The 14584-nt window shown below is 38.9% G+C and overlaps 1 protein-coding gene across 1 annotated transcript in view; it reads right to left on the bottom strand.

Annotated features, from left to right (window-relative positions):
* LOC149289068 (homeobox protein cut-like 2) overlaps positions 1-14584 on the bottom strand; it is a 173356-nt gene that overhangs the window by 9235 nt on the left and 149537 nt on the right. Inside the window, exons 9-16 of the mRNA XM_089490998.1 lie at positions 14503-14551; positions 13530-13634; positions 12277-12468; positions 11533-11591; positions 6931-6979; positions 6752-6851; positions 5020-5673; positions 4642-4743 (exon numbers count right to left, since the gene is read on the bottom strand). Coding sequence (XP_089347124.1) covers positions 4642-4743; positions 5020-5673; positions 6752-6851; positions 6931-6979; positions 11533-11591; positions 12277-12468; positions 13530-13634; positions 14503-14551 — 1310 coding nt within the window. The remainder of the gene's footprint in view (positions 1-4641; positions 4744-5019; positions 5674-6751; positions 6852-6930; positions 6980-11532; positions 11592-12276; positions 12469-13529; positions 13635-14502; positions 14552-14584) is intronic.

Raw genomic sequence — 14584 nt, 5'->3', positions numbered from 1 at the left:
AATGGTTTGTATAAATACAGTGGGAAATCTTAGTGAACCAGTGAATGATAGCATTTCCGATTACAGGGTACTTTTGTACGTAACAATGAAATACAAACAAGTTAGGTAAAATAGAACTATAATCGATATTCCAGAGGCACCTTGGTGCATACCTCCCTTTTTGCATTTCAATGGGTGTCCCAGTCCACCAAATAATTTATCAGGGACAAAGTCTACCCCAATAGTTACCTCCCTTCCTGCAGGTAAGTACAGTAATATAACTGAGCCCTGACAACTAACAATGCCTGACACTGGTTATATTTACTCTGTAAAAGTTTATCTCTGTTCAGATTAAAAGAATAAGGTCCTTTGTTGAGTATCCAGTCTTGCTCTGTATTAACAGGCCCTGTATCAAGTTGCTGACCTACCCAACTTTTGAGTTGGCAATGGTAAGAAGACATTTGTTACAGCAGTGATGTAGTGAAATACTTCTTCAGGATATACGGGTGGGTATTGGAAAACCAGGTCTAGGTAGATCTCACTTTATAACTAAACGAAAATATATTTGGGTGATGGCTGTATGGTGTAATCCTTGGAGGTGCCAGCTGGTAAGGACAGTAGTATGGGGTCCTACTAGTCCACAATCCGCTTCACCTGATATTATGTCTGCAGCTAATAACGTGATATGCTACTTTTACATAGCCTTTCAAGGCAAACAAAAGAGGATCCGTTTTGCATCTATAACCGCTGCAAGCCACATAGGAAATACAAACTAACACATGGACATAACGAAAGAGATGAAATCTGGGGATGAAATCTGGGGATCTCTTCTGAGTAGAAACAAACTCAAACAAAAACAATCAAAGCATGGATAGTCAGTGCTAACAATCAAGCCCGGTGGTTTGCATGGTGATTATTCCACATTTAGCAAACCATGTTCTAGCCGTCTTATTCTAGAAGTCTCTCCCGGTCACGGTCTGTTCTGGTTTTCTCCATCCTTGGGTTTTTATGGAGACATGCCTCATGGTCTTCTCAGCTGCATTCCCTCTGTTGGTTTCAATTATTGTGTGGTATTTTTTGTGTAACATAAAATGCAAGTCTAGTACAGTACATATAGCATCTGAACCATCTTAAAAAGTAAATATATATATATATATAAAAATCCCTTTTTTAATCAACACAGTGGAAGGATAGGAAATTCTAAGTAAATTAACATAAATGGTACTAGATGCTCACTGTATGGGGTGTAGCAGAGTTTCCTTGGATATTAAATAACAACACATTCTAAAATAATGTTAGCATCCCCTGCTAGAAGATGACCTTTGCTTTGACCAGTACTGCAGTAGAGGGAGCAAGGCTTTCCTCCTCTGGGACTTCTATTAAGGTAATGAATGCATCTTTCTACTGCATTAGCCCACTTGATTCAGAGTATCAATTAAATAGCTTACAATGAATGGGAAGCACTTATGAACTGATGTATATGAGACATTCAATCACGGCCTTTGATGGAAAGATGAGTAGCGTTGTCTCAAACTGGTTATTCTTACGCTGTAAAACTGTATGTCTCTATTCAGGGTAAAAGAAATAAGATCCTGTATTGAGTAGCCAATTTTGCTCTGTAAGTCATAGATGTGAACATTTATAACTCATTGCCATATTTGCTTAATCATCATTCATTTCAGAATTTAAAACCAAGAATCATATGTGTGCAGAAAACGGTATACGGTATAGAACAACCTAAAAGTGTGCATATTGGTTAACTTTCAGTATTAAATATTCATAATGTTAATGGAAAAATACTTTTTCTTTCTACATGTCAATGAGTTTCACATGGTAAATGGCCCCTGTTAATACAGTAAGAATACAGCAGAGGGCAGCATGGTGACAGGTACAAAACAAGTACAGCTACTTTTGTAAAATGCGGAAAAGGGTTAGTAAGTCCAAGCTGCACATCCCACGTTATAGCGCTACAGAATCTGCGGGCACTCTATAAATAATGTGACGTAATAGGAGGCCAAATAGGTAATTTGTTGAGGCCCTTAAATACCTATTTCTTTCTTTTGCTTGCATGTAATATTATGTTTTCTATAAAAAATAAAAAAATAAATAATAATAATAATAATTTAAAAATAAATAAATAAATATATATATATAATGTATAATTATACAAAATAATCCAATAAATGTATAAGGGCCTAGGATAGTGGGCTATGTATAGAAGCCACTCTAGATGTGAAGCAATCACTATGGCAAGCACTGGAGTGTTCTATGTGACCAGAATTGAATTGTTCTTTGTTTTAATAATCTTATTTAACTATTTTGTTTGTTTTGTCAGTGTATCACATGGTTCACCTCACCGCAAACAGTCAAATGAATGCAATGTGCTCAACACAGACATGGCATGGGTATTGCTGGTGAAATCAATACAATCTGCTGGAGAAGATCAATCACATTTTTATTTATTTCCAGAGATTTAAATCTACTTCTCCAATTATGTTCATTATGAGAACTAGTTACAGCAATAGTATATAGGATACTTTACTACTTAAATGCACAAGGTATTCAGGAGCTAACAAAAAGCAATACCATATATATATAAACAGGCTACAAATAAATAATATAAAAACTTTGCAATGTCTTGCAATACAAAAAATGGCAGACTTTGCAATATTAAGAAAAAGCCAATAAAGACAATTGTTGTAAAAATATATCAACACTATTAGAGGATGTGATACAAAAGAAAGCCGGCTCACAATTATCCACATACATGTGACACACACTTTAGAAGCTGACAGTACAACTGGTGATGGTCTATGCCTGATCTCTACACCAACTGCAAAAAACAGAGTTGGGGCAACAAACATCTAACAGAGCGGGCAAGATGTAGGCTAAAGCTGGCTGGGCAACAAACATTGAACAGAGCTGGCAAGATGTAGGCTAAAGCTGGCTGGGCAACAAACAACCATCAAAGCAAAAAGTAATATTAGTCTTTCTAAATGAACAAAATACCCGTTGTGTCAGTGACTCCATCACGGTGAACTTGACCAATGTCCCCTGATGCAGCCGCAGACAACTGGTGGAGACGTGAATCGGGCACCCTTGCATTGTCAACCCCCATCCTTTTTTTGGGGGGAATAATATGGTAATTTTGTAATATACTACATAAATAAAACCCCAGGTATCTCAGGTCTAACTAAACATACTTTCCGACAAAGAAATACATCGGAAAGCACACATCCTCCTTAATCTCTGGGATTATTTTACCAAGTATAAATGCATCTTGTTAATGAATTGAGAACTGGAAGACAGGCTTCCCGAGCTAGAGCGTGACTACGTGTACACAAGAAGCAATTACACAAGTACTTAAAGGATGTTACTCTCTCCTTTTGCCATATTTAACTATTCAGGTGCTAGAATAAGGGAGGCATTGCTGTTCTATGCACTGCCCAGCCACCTGGCACACATCATATTCCACAGGGCTGTACAATGGGTAAACATGACAACAAGTAGTGCATCACATAATGTGACTTACAAAAGCAAGAGGTAAAGTTCAAAGAAGCTTACAATCTAAAATGAGTTAGCCTATATTACTCAAGAGGTAAAGGTATTCCAGGAGCTTCACTAAATAGGCTTCCATGATCGAGCAGCTGCACTCAAGCTGAAGATCACTAAGCACAATGCCAAGTGTCAGCTAGAGTGGTGCAAAGCACAAGGCCACGGGACTCTGGAGCAGTGGAAGCGTGTTCTCTAGAGTGATCAATCACACTTCACTATCCGGTCGGATGGGCAAATCTGCGTTTGACGGATGCCAGGAGAACCCCATGTACCGGAAAGTATAGTGCCTACTGTAAAGTTTGGTGGATGAGAGATAATGATGAGAGACCTTAACCCCCACAGTCATTATTTCTCTTTAATATACTGTGTTTAAGATTTTCAGAATTATATTTTTGAGCACTCATATGCCTTCTTCAAGGTACACCAAGTCAGTCAGTGTAAATTTGAATTGATTTCCCATTGTGGGGATTGTATTGGAATCATATTGTCAGTCTAAATAGAAAGTCGTAACATGCCTCCTGCACTCTCTGCTTCGTTTAGACTATTCATGAGACTTTAGTGCTAAAGATGTTTATATTATTTCATTCTGAGGACAGACAAAAGTTGGATTGTTTTTCAGCCAAAAGGTGACCTAAGAGGTTATAACAATCGATGCACACACATAAAAAAGGCCTGTGATTGTTTTTGCCTTATACGGCTCAAAATCATGTAAGACCTCAATTATTATTGTTTTTTTTTTCAATCCAATTAACTCAATGTAACTAAACTTGTGAACCATTTACACTGAATAAATGGATCCACTGAGGTGTTAATTGCACTGCTTTGAGTTTTATTTCTGGTAATGATAAAGAGCAATGACTTGTAAAGAGAATGACAGACTGTTATCAGATGTTACAGTAACATGGACATTAGTTAGGACACATCCAAAACTGTCATGGAACTTCTTTTAGGTAAAATAATGCATATTAAATAATTTGCAGTACTTTATTATTTTTTTTATTTATTGTTGGTGGGGCACTAAAACGTCTCTTTAAGCTTAGATGCTTAAATTACATAGTATAAGGCCTAATTTTATATATACATATTTTTCATTGTGTATAAACTCACCCCCATTCTGAGACTGGATCTCTTTTTTTGCTTGTTCCAGGATATTTTTGATGGCATCATCAGAACCTGTTTCTGGGGTTCTAATTCTGGGTGTGATGCTTCCTGAGAAAAAGAGGGGTAAGAACAGATTTTAAAATTATTATTTTTTGTGACTCAAAAATGAAATGTCACCCTGGACACCAAATGTTATTTTTCTCTAACATCAAGCCACAACAAGGTCACGTGCATGTATGTATGGAACTCATGGTGACACCAAAGTCTCACCTGTACTTATACACACAAAGCATTCTCATTCACACATGCTTTATTAAACCAAACGTGAAAGGAGAAATACAGTAAAACCTTGTTTGTAATGTGTGTTTAAAATGGCCAACATACCTCTTTGTCGCACCTGAATGGTTCTCAGTGCAAGGACATTCTGCTCATCTGAAAGAAATTGTTTCATCTTAATAAAGGGCTCCTTCCCTTTCACCGTAAGCTTTCGCCAAGGCTTGGGTCTTGCTAAGATTTCGCTCACAGATCCCTGAGAGAGCCCCAGGACATAATGACCAAACACACGTTGTCCGATGTTGTGTTTCAAGAGCTGCTCTTTAACTTGGAAAGCAATTTCCGATGTGTCTAGATGTTCCTCATCTATTGAACTAGAATTGCTCCCCTCTGACTGATCACTGAGTGGACTTGAATCATGAGCTCCTGTGGATGAAAGGAGGTTGTTGGACAGAACGTTGGTCTTTACTGTATAAAATGAGGATGGACAAGAGAGTACTGTGTTACTTTCAGTCTTGGGCAAAGGCAGAATTATCTGCTTTTTGTGCAGTGCATTTCCAGAAAGCTGTTCTTTTATGCTGGGGTAAGTGTTGGGCGAAAAAGTCCTTTGAGCTCCCTTTTCAGTGGATGCTTCCAGGAGAGTCTGAGAAGAGTTTGGTGTAGTGGACCCGTCTCGCAAATGCAGAGAATTTGGAGGAGAAGATGAATAGGGTCTTTTGGCTCTTGAAGGTTCTTTCATAGCGTCATCATCGGAATGATCCTCCTCTAGAAATTAAATTAATAAGACCAGAAAGAGAGAAAACTATAGAATATAATTAAAAACACAGCACACTTTCATATCAAATTGCAACCACACAAAAACACATCCAATTTGTTGGCATACATGAAAGCTTATTTTAACCTTCAACCAATAAAAGACATTTGTGTTATGTTCAATAAAAGCTGTATTGGTGGCATATATTTCACCCCAAATTAGAATCACTGCTTTGGCAATGATATCGCTGTTTATTTTATGTGGACCGGTCAAACCTTTGAGATTTTAACTATACCATTTGGCTTTTAATGAGAAAGAACCAAGGAAGTATTAAATCGAAGCAGTGGTTCAGCTATTAAAGTTCTAGCCAACAGGCAATGTCAGGATGGTTTTGCACCGGCTGTGTCCTTCAACACACAAAGATCTACTAACTCTCAGTGGCCGTGTGCGGATTTGGACTAACACTGCATACAACAAGGAATCTGACACTCATACTGTTTTCGTTCATTATACTTAATCACATTCCACTACGCATTATTAAGCAACGATATAGCAAGACATTTACAGGATTCTTTGAGGAATCAGGAATGCCTTCAGTACCAGCGACATAGAATCTGTGTAGTTTTGGCACCGGAGAAAGTCAGGTTTGCATTGTATTTATGCATACATGTTCTAAAGCAGGCTGGACAATCAATGCAAACCATCTCCCCCTCCTAAACATTGACTGATGTTCCAATGCTAATCCCTGCAATTTATGCTGTCTGCCGTTTTGTTTACATACATGGCATGGATGTTCTTGGTAGGTGTGATGTAAGAAGACACACTAATCCTACATTATTTAACAAACAGAGCTATGTTAGTAACTACTATCTTATTAATTATACTCCGCAAGTTTGAATTTCAGTTTTGTCAGTAGCTGTCAGGATTCTTCAGGTTCTAATTTTTTTATATGTAATTCCAGATGGTAATTTTATCAAAACTGCAATCTGTGCATATATATATATATATATATATATATATATATATATATATATATATATATATATGTTGAGTGTATGAAGAGCCTAAGGCACCAATCAAAATACATACCACTGCTGTGAACGATGCTCTGTTTTTCTAACAGATAGCCCTGCGATGGGTAGAAGGCTTCTTTTGGGACTGACATATTATCTGTAGCTTTGGATGTTTCCTGCAAATGGCACATTGATTGTTTAATTAGATCTTATTTCAAAGTAATACTCTATAACCGTACATTCTTGTTTACTGACCTGGGAAAGCTCAGAGTTGGAAGACATAGACTTCATGGCCTTCAAGATGCTGTGTATAATACAAAGCAAAAAACAATTACAATCAACAAAAATCAAGAATAAAGCATACTTTTTGTAGACTTTGAGAGATATACTGTAGAACAACGCACTTATAAAAAAGCTTTGCCAAATGTACCCCGAGGTCCTGCCCGCTGTGACCCACGAGAAGTGGCAAACTTTTAGCATCATTTAGCAATTTATCAAAACAACCTAGAGCTTGAAGTTTTTAATTCCTTTAATTGTAGGTTTTTTAACTTAGCAAATTGTTTTAACTCGGCTGAATTGACGTCTCCTTGCTGACCTCACCTCCTATATCCTTATGATTATTTTGAGGCTGCCTGAAAAATCTTAATGTTCAAAGACAACTAAGCAAATTATGGGATACGTAGTTAAGATTGCCACACAGATTTTATAGCATTTTCCAATTACTCATAGTGAGACGTGTGTACATCCAGGTAGCTTTGATAAACCTAAACTGTAGCTTATTGCCAAACATTTATATAAGTAATTAGATGTACCATAAATTTAACAGCAATCAGCACTCATACCACGTATACTGCTTGTTATGTCCTGTCTAGCCTGTCTAGCCATTGAATTTGATGGTGCTATATAAAACAATTAATAAAAATAATAATTACCGTATTTGCTCTGAAAAATACCCCTCGTCTTAAAATCGAGGTCGTCTTATAATCAGACCTCAAATAGGTCTGACTATGAGCAGGGCCGGCCCAAGGCAAAATGCCGCCTGGGGCGAATTTTAAAATGCCGCCCCCCCCATTATCTACCCTTCCTCCCCCCCCCCCCGCCCCTTGTACTTACCTTTCAGCAGTCCTGAGGCGAGTCTCCCTGTTCGGTCTCGGTGCCGGCTTGTAATGCTGAGCGCCGAAAATCTTCCGGCACTCAGCATTACAAGCCGGCACCGAGACCGAACAGGAAGACTCGCCGCAGAGGAGGGAGAGAGGGGCGCCGAGCGGGTACTGACAGCTTGGTAAGCGAAAACCACTCGGCGCCCCTTTCTCTCTCTTTCGCTTTAAAAAAAAAAAAAAAAAGGCTTGGGGCGGCAAAGTGCTGCCCCTTCAAAAGTGCCGCCTGGAGCGGTTGTCCCACTCGGCTCCATTGTCGGGCCGGCCCTGACTATGAGACTAAAATCCAGATCCCCTGCAGACCTTCCCCGGCTGTCAGAGACCAGAGACTAGAGTTCCGCGCACCGGTGCGGAGAATTATCTCTGATAGTCAGACCCCCGCTGCTAACCACACCTCCTTCCGGCTGCAGCGGAAGTTGCCTACGCGAATTGCGTAGACGTCTACCTGCTGCCCGGACTACGCACCAGGGAGTCAGAAGCACCGGTAAGTTTTTTTTTGGGGGGGGGGCGGGGAGTGTTAAATGGGGGGCATAAGGCATTTCTGTAGGCAGAGAAATGTCTTTTAACCCCCTTAATGCCACTCTGCCCCATAATATGCCTTTTAACCCAGAGTGGCATATAGGAGTATAAGGCATTTCTGGAGGCAGAGTGGCACATAGGGGGTCAAAAGGCATATCATGGGGCACAGTGGCATATAGGGGGTATAAGGCATTTCTGGGGCAGAGTGGCAAGCCTGGGGGCAGATGTGCATAACTGGGGGGGCAGGTTGGAAAATAAAAGGAAATAAAAACTAAATATTTTTCTCAATCATAGCTTTTATTAAAAAAAATAGTTTACATGAATTAACATTTACTGGTAAAAGTTTTTTTCCTATAGGGCAGTCTTATATTCAGGCTTTTTCTTTTTTCCTAAATTAATATTCAGATTTTGGGGGGTCGTCTTATAATCGAGCAAATACGGTAGTACGGACTACTGTTAGCTGACTGATTAATTCTGATTCTAATATCCCTGAGTTTGTGCCTTGATTGGTGTGAAGTAAGTTGTGGTACCTATACTATAGTCTAAAGGGTTAAGCCAGATGACAGATCAATGTCTAATGAAAAGCTTTTATTCCTCGTACAACATAATAAGTGACAGGACCCTTCAGACAAGGTTTCTAGACTTGATCAGAGGATATGACAAACTTTGCAGTGTTCAAATATAAACATTGGATTAAGGCATGATTATATATATTAACCTAAAAATTGATAAACTCTTGGTTTAGGTTTTGTGAAGAAGCTGCAATTTATTTAACCCCTTTGGTGCCTGAGATTCTTGTTATACGTTTGTGTTCCGTATTGAGCGAGTGAGCACCGTGTAATAATGGTTTGTGGGGGTGGAGGTCGTGCGGGGTGAACAGCGAGCAAATTTAACCAGCTAGTTGGCAGAAACCCCAGGCAGAAAATTAACAATTCTGTGAACATGAGTGAATGTGTACGGATGTCTGATAATGTTAACGTTTCAAGTTAATATACTCACAACTTATTTTAACACCTTAAGTGCCAGACCTTTATGCTTTAAAATATAGTCTTACACTGGCTAAATATTTCATCCATGTCAGGATGTCAGCGTTTCAAGCAAAGTATGCTCGGATTTACTAATCTGGCTGCTAAGTGGCAGTGGGTACATTATATGGACTAGAATACCGTGATTATTGCCAGAATAAAATTAATTGGGACAAAACTAACCATGTCCAAAAAAAACATATATGACAAAAACGAGTTTCTGCCAGCGTGGTTGCTCAATAACTTCAAGTGAGACTTTTTCTTTTCAAGCTGCCACTTTAGACAGAGGGTAATCCAATACAGCCTCTGCTGTGATAGCCTCTCCACAGGATGCTCTTAGCCCGGCATTTTATGGATTCCAGGTTCATGATCTAAGGAGCCGTCAGTTTCTCCCTAAGGATAGCGAATCCTTTCCAGCACATTGAGGAGGTGATCTCAGTAAGGGATAACAGGACTGTCAGATATGCTGTCTCTCTGTGTTATTTGGAATAGCCTCCGGAACACCACGCGTGATCCAGAAACATCTACATTTTGTGCTCCGAATGACCAACTAAATGCAAACGCTATTACACAAAACAGCATTATTAACAGTGATCACTTAGAGAAATCAGCCTGCAAACTCTTTGGAGACATTTGACATGCTTTGCATATGCATATGAATCATTAGAACAGGGATTCTTAACATTTTTATGATTACAGACCCCTAATGGAACCCCCTTTTGCCAGACTGTCAAAATCATAATCACCAGTACTTTTGGGTACCAACCTGACTTCTAACATTTTTTACCCCCATTTTTTTGATACCCTGGCTAAGAACCCCTGCATCAGCAGTCCAGAAGGCACTACGGGTTAACATATCATATAACTTATTAACTGAAAATACCCAGCTGTTTGATTAATATTTTGTGAGGTTATAGATGGGCTGCCTTTCTGCCAAAGATCCAATTGGGCTCCTTTCCCCTTTTTCTGAGCGTATGGAAGAACAGTTAAATGTGTGTGCTTATGGGTAAGAATATGTATATATAAACACACACACATATATATATATATATATATATATATATATATACACACACACATATAGATAGAAAACAACTATACTGCATACATTATAATAAAAATAAAGCACATGAAATACTGTCTTGCATTTATTATTATTAACAGGGAAAAGAAAAAATGTCGGTGCGCTAAGCTAGTCACAGGCTCAAATAATACAAATATGTAATACGAGGCCTACCAAACAGGTGTAAGCATGCAGCAAAAAACAGTGTATTGGCTGTACAATGTATACAAAAAACAAAAACTGTCTGCGCTTCTTACCCTAATAAAGTTGGCAACAAATATATAAACATAATATAAATGAGAGGTTTTGGTTATATGAATTGGCCAAAGCATAATTAAGCTCACCCGCCACGTCAAGGCACACTCTCAATAGGGTGAGAACCTACTCTCACTTCCTACATAGTGGACACACAAAGCAGTTTGTACTGCTACCAAAACCTTATTAATGTGTTGGGGGTGAGCTTAATTATGCTTTGGCCAATTCATATAACCAAAACCTCTCATTTATATTATGTTTATATATTTGTTGCCAACTTTATTAGGGTAAGAAGCGCAGACAGTTTTTGTTTTTTGTATACATTGTACAGCCAATACACTGTTTTTTGCTGCATGCTTACACCTGTTTGGTAGGCCTCGTATTACATATTTGTATTATTTGAGCCTGTGACTAGCTTAGCGCACCGACATTTTTTCTTTTCCCTGTTTGCACATATTTGAGGTTGTTGGCTCCTCATCAGTCTGGTTGCAGCTTGCTGTCCAGGGGTTAATGGGGAGGAGGTTTAATTGCACCTCCCCCAACACATTAATAAGGTTTTGGTAGCAGTACAAACTGCTTTGTGTGTCCACTATGTAGGAAGTGAGAGTAGGTTCTCACCCTATTGAGAGTGTGCCTTGACGTGGCGGGTGAGCTTAATTATGCTTTGGCCAATTCATATAACCAAAACCTCTCATTTATATTATGTTTATATATTTGTTGCCAACTTTATTAGGGTAAGAAGCGCAGACAGTTTTTGTTTTTTGTATTTATTATTATTAGCCTACAAATTCAATCCATGACTTGGTTTTAATCACAAAGAGGAAGGAATGAATCATACCTCAATTCCGTTTTAATTTCTTCATAATCCGACTGACTCTGTAACTTCTCTTCCAGTTTCTAGAACATTAAATGAATGGATACTTTACTTTTTTGGGTACTTTTTAATCGATTAACATACTATAGTTTACAAGAATCCGGTGTGTATCAGTTCAAGGTTTGTTAAATTACTGTAGTGCAAGAACTAATAGGTGTTCCTTAAGTTTGCTTTTGAAGTTGTGGAGAGCTTAGTGTACCAGAGATATGGGGCATAGAGGGAGAAGGGCTTGAGTCGAGATGGAACAGTAGTTGTTAAAGAAGAAGAAAGATGCCCACAAGGGATGGGGCACAGAGGGAATGAAGGTACGTGGTGGAGATGAAATACAGGATAGGGATGCGCCCTTGAAGGTAAGTTGGAGTATTTTGAAGCTTACGTGTTGCTTAATAAGAAGCCAAAATATGTTTGTACACCTTCAAGTTATTTTTGTTTTATGTGAGCAACCCTAAATTATGTGCACATCACGCCTGTAAAGCTCTTACAATGTAAAACAAATGTTGCCAAATTTAAAAGGATGTTTTCTTCGTTGGGTAATTTGTATAAGGTATTCAATGACCTAATTGGATATTAAACACTGTTAAAACAGTTTAAGTTGTATTTAAAGGTAGATCATGTAATGTCATTATATTGGATCCTGTTCTATGAACCTGCTGTGAGATCAGTTTAAATTAAGAAGTCATTCCAGACACCCTGATAGAATATACGTACCTCTATGGCTTCTGTTTTGATAACCAGCTGCTGTTCCAGGTCAGCAATCTGACTGGCAGAGGATTCTTCCAGCTCATGTATGGAGTTCTGAAGATGCTGGATGTCTTTCAGGAGTCTTAGGATTTCCCTGTCTTTGACTGCTAACGCTGCTTCTAGATGAGACCCGGAACACAAGGAAAAGCCTGTCTTGTCCTGAAAGAAAATTGAATTAGTTTAATAAATACACAGCTAAGAATGTAAACATGTATTTTAATAATCTGAGCCTCTCAAACAAATCGAAATACACTGAGTGAAAGACTGACAATTGTAATGGTTTATCACAAGAGAAATAATGCAATGCATGGCCCTTGAAAAAAAAGTTGGCAGTGGCTGGGAAGTGCTGGCTTTTGCCTACATTCACATTAAGAAGTCTCTTTGAAAACTACCTAGACCTCATTATCAGCTGGACCGTGCCAGACCGTAAGCCTGCTTGCTTTTAGGGAAGTCTGGAAGTGATTTCAATTGAGGGGCATTATTCATTTTCTTGTAATCCTGCTAGAGGTTAAAGTATGTTCCTCAGGACATCAGACATCAGTGCACATGTGTCACCAGTTACGGCACCTCTGTAACATTGTGATGGCCCATAGTCAAGAGGACTGTCAAGAGGTAGAGAGTAACAGTTGCACAAGACAGATACATTTTGATAACATGGGCATGATGTGTTCAAAAAGAGGCAGAGATAGTGTTAACAATATGAGATAAGGAAGCTAACAGTAAGAGATGGCATATGGTCTAGGGCTGGGGTTCATAAACTGTGGGGTATGCCTCCCTGGGGAGGTTTGGACCGACTCCAGGGGAGGTGTCAGTAGCCTCTCATTATGCCCAAGCCTACATTTGGGGCTGTTAAAACATGAGAGACGCGGTGTGTGACACCGAAAAGGTTAAGAACCACTGATCTAGGGGGAAAGATGCTTGGAGGATGTGTAGATGAAAGCTGCAGAGGAAAGGTTCGGTTTTTAGTTTGGGATGAACTGGTATTTATTTTATTTAAAAAGTTTTTTCCTCGCTCCTAAATTATTGATGATCTAGAAGGTAAATCAATTATAATGAGAAGAAAAAACACTGTTTACTGGTAGATGATGACAAATTTGACCAACTATATAAGCAGTCCAACCTACGAAGCCCTTTTTTTGCTGCCAAACATACTTTGCTTCTTAAACATAACAAAATGACAAACTATTTATATAAAATCCATCAATGCTTGTAGAACTCACCCCTGTAGATCCTTGTGGAGAACAAGAGGTCAATCTAATGGAATTATTTACAGATGATAATTGCTCCCTGAGACTCTCAGCCTCCCTCTGAGCAGCTTCTGCTCTCTGCAAGAGACAAAGGATACAGAAAACAAACATAGACATTTTGCTGGCTCTCTGTCAACTATAACTGGACTCAAAGGGAAGACACTGGGGGAAGTGCCTGGCCAAATAAAGCTGTGGACATAAAGCATATTTCAGTCTGGCTGTTACTGGGTTCTAGATAAAATGGATCATCTTAAGTAATAAACAGGAGTAGAAGAACGTTCTTGGTTTTATACTCAGTGAAACAGCTCAAGCAGAGACCTGCACAGTACATGTAACCTAAAGAACATCGCAGAGCAAGGAAATGCAGCAACCTGATGCAATGTGTGAAGTCACTTTGGGTAAAACACATTACCTGGTCCACAAGATGTGGATCTCTGAGGATCTGTTGTTGACTTTTTCCAGTGATTCTACTTTTCAGTGACATACAAAAGTGGTAGAGGTCAACACGGTAATGGCATTTGAGAATGTATGAGCAATAAAGCTAGCCTCAACATAAGACAAGCCCAAGGTTCAACTAAGGTCTTCTACAGCAGGTAATAAACGTGAAAGATACATAGAATGACCGGGCCTTTTCTCTTTCTATGCTGCAAGAAAACCAGTGGTAGTTACCAATCTTATTTACTGGGGGATATTTTCTGACACATTGTAGAAATATCCAGCTGAAGAAATTATAGATAAATACACCTCATGTGGATGTAAGATGTCACTGCTACTGGCAGTAAAGGACCATATGCGTGTGCCATCTGTGGTTATCCCAGGAAACTTTAAGAGCTACGCAAGTACAATGAACAGACAACATTTTATAGGCCTCAACAGCCTAAGAGTGGAAATTAGCTAATAAAGATGGGGATACTGCAGGTTTTGAAGGTCCCTTGTTTTTCCTTACCCGGTTGGCTTTTTCAAGATTGGTCATTATCATACCCACTTCATCTGCCCTAAAAATAAGAGGGATAATAATGTATAAGAAA

This window comes from Sceloporus occidentalis, unplaced genomic scaffold (genome assembly GCF_023333645.1).
Source record: "Sceloporus occidentalis isolate IW3139 unplaced genomic scaffold, rSceOcc1.0.p SCAF_48, whole genome shotgun sequence".
Classification (NCBI taxonomy): domain Eukaryota; kingdom Metazoa; phylum Chordata; class Lepidosauria; order Squamata; family Phrynosomatidae; genus Sceloporus; species Sceloporus occidentalis.
Note: the sequence above shows the minus strand (reverse complement) of the source record. Positions and strands in the feature narration are given on the sequence as shown.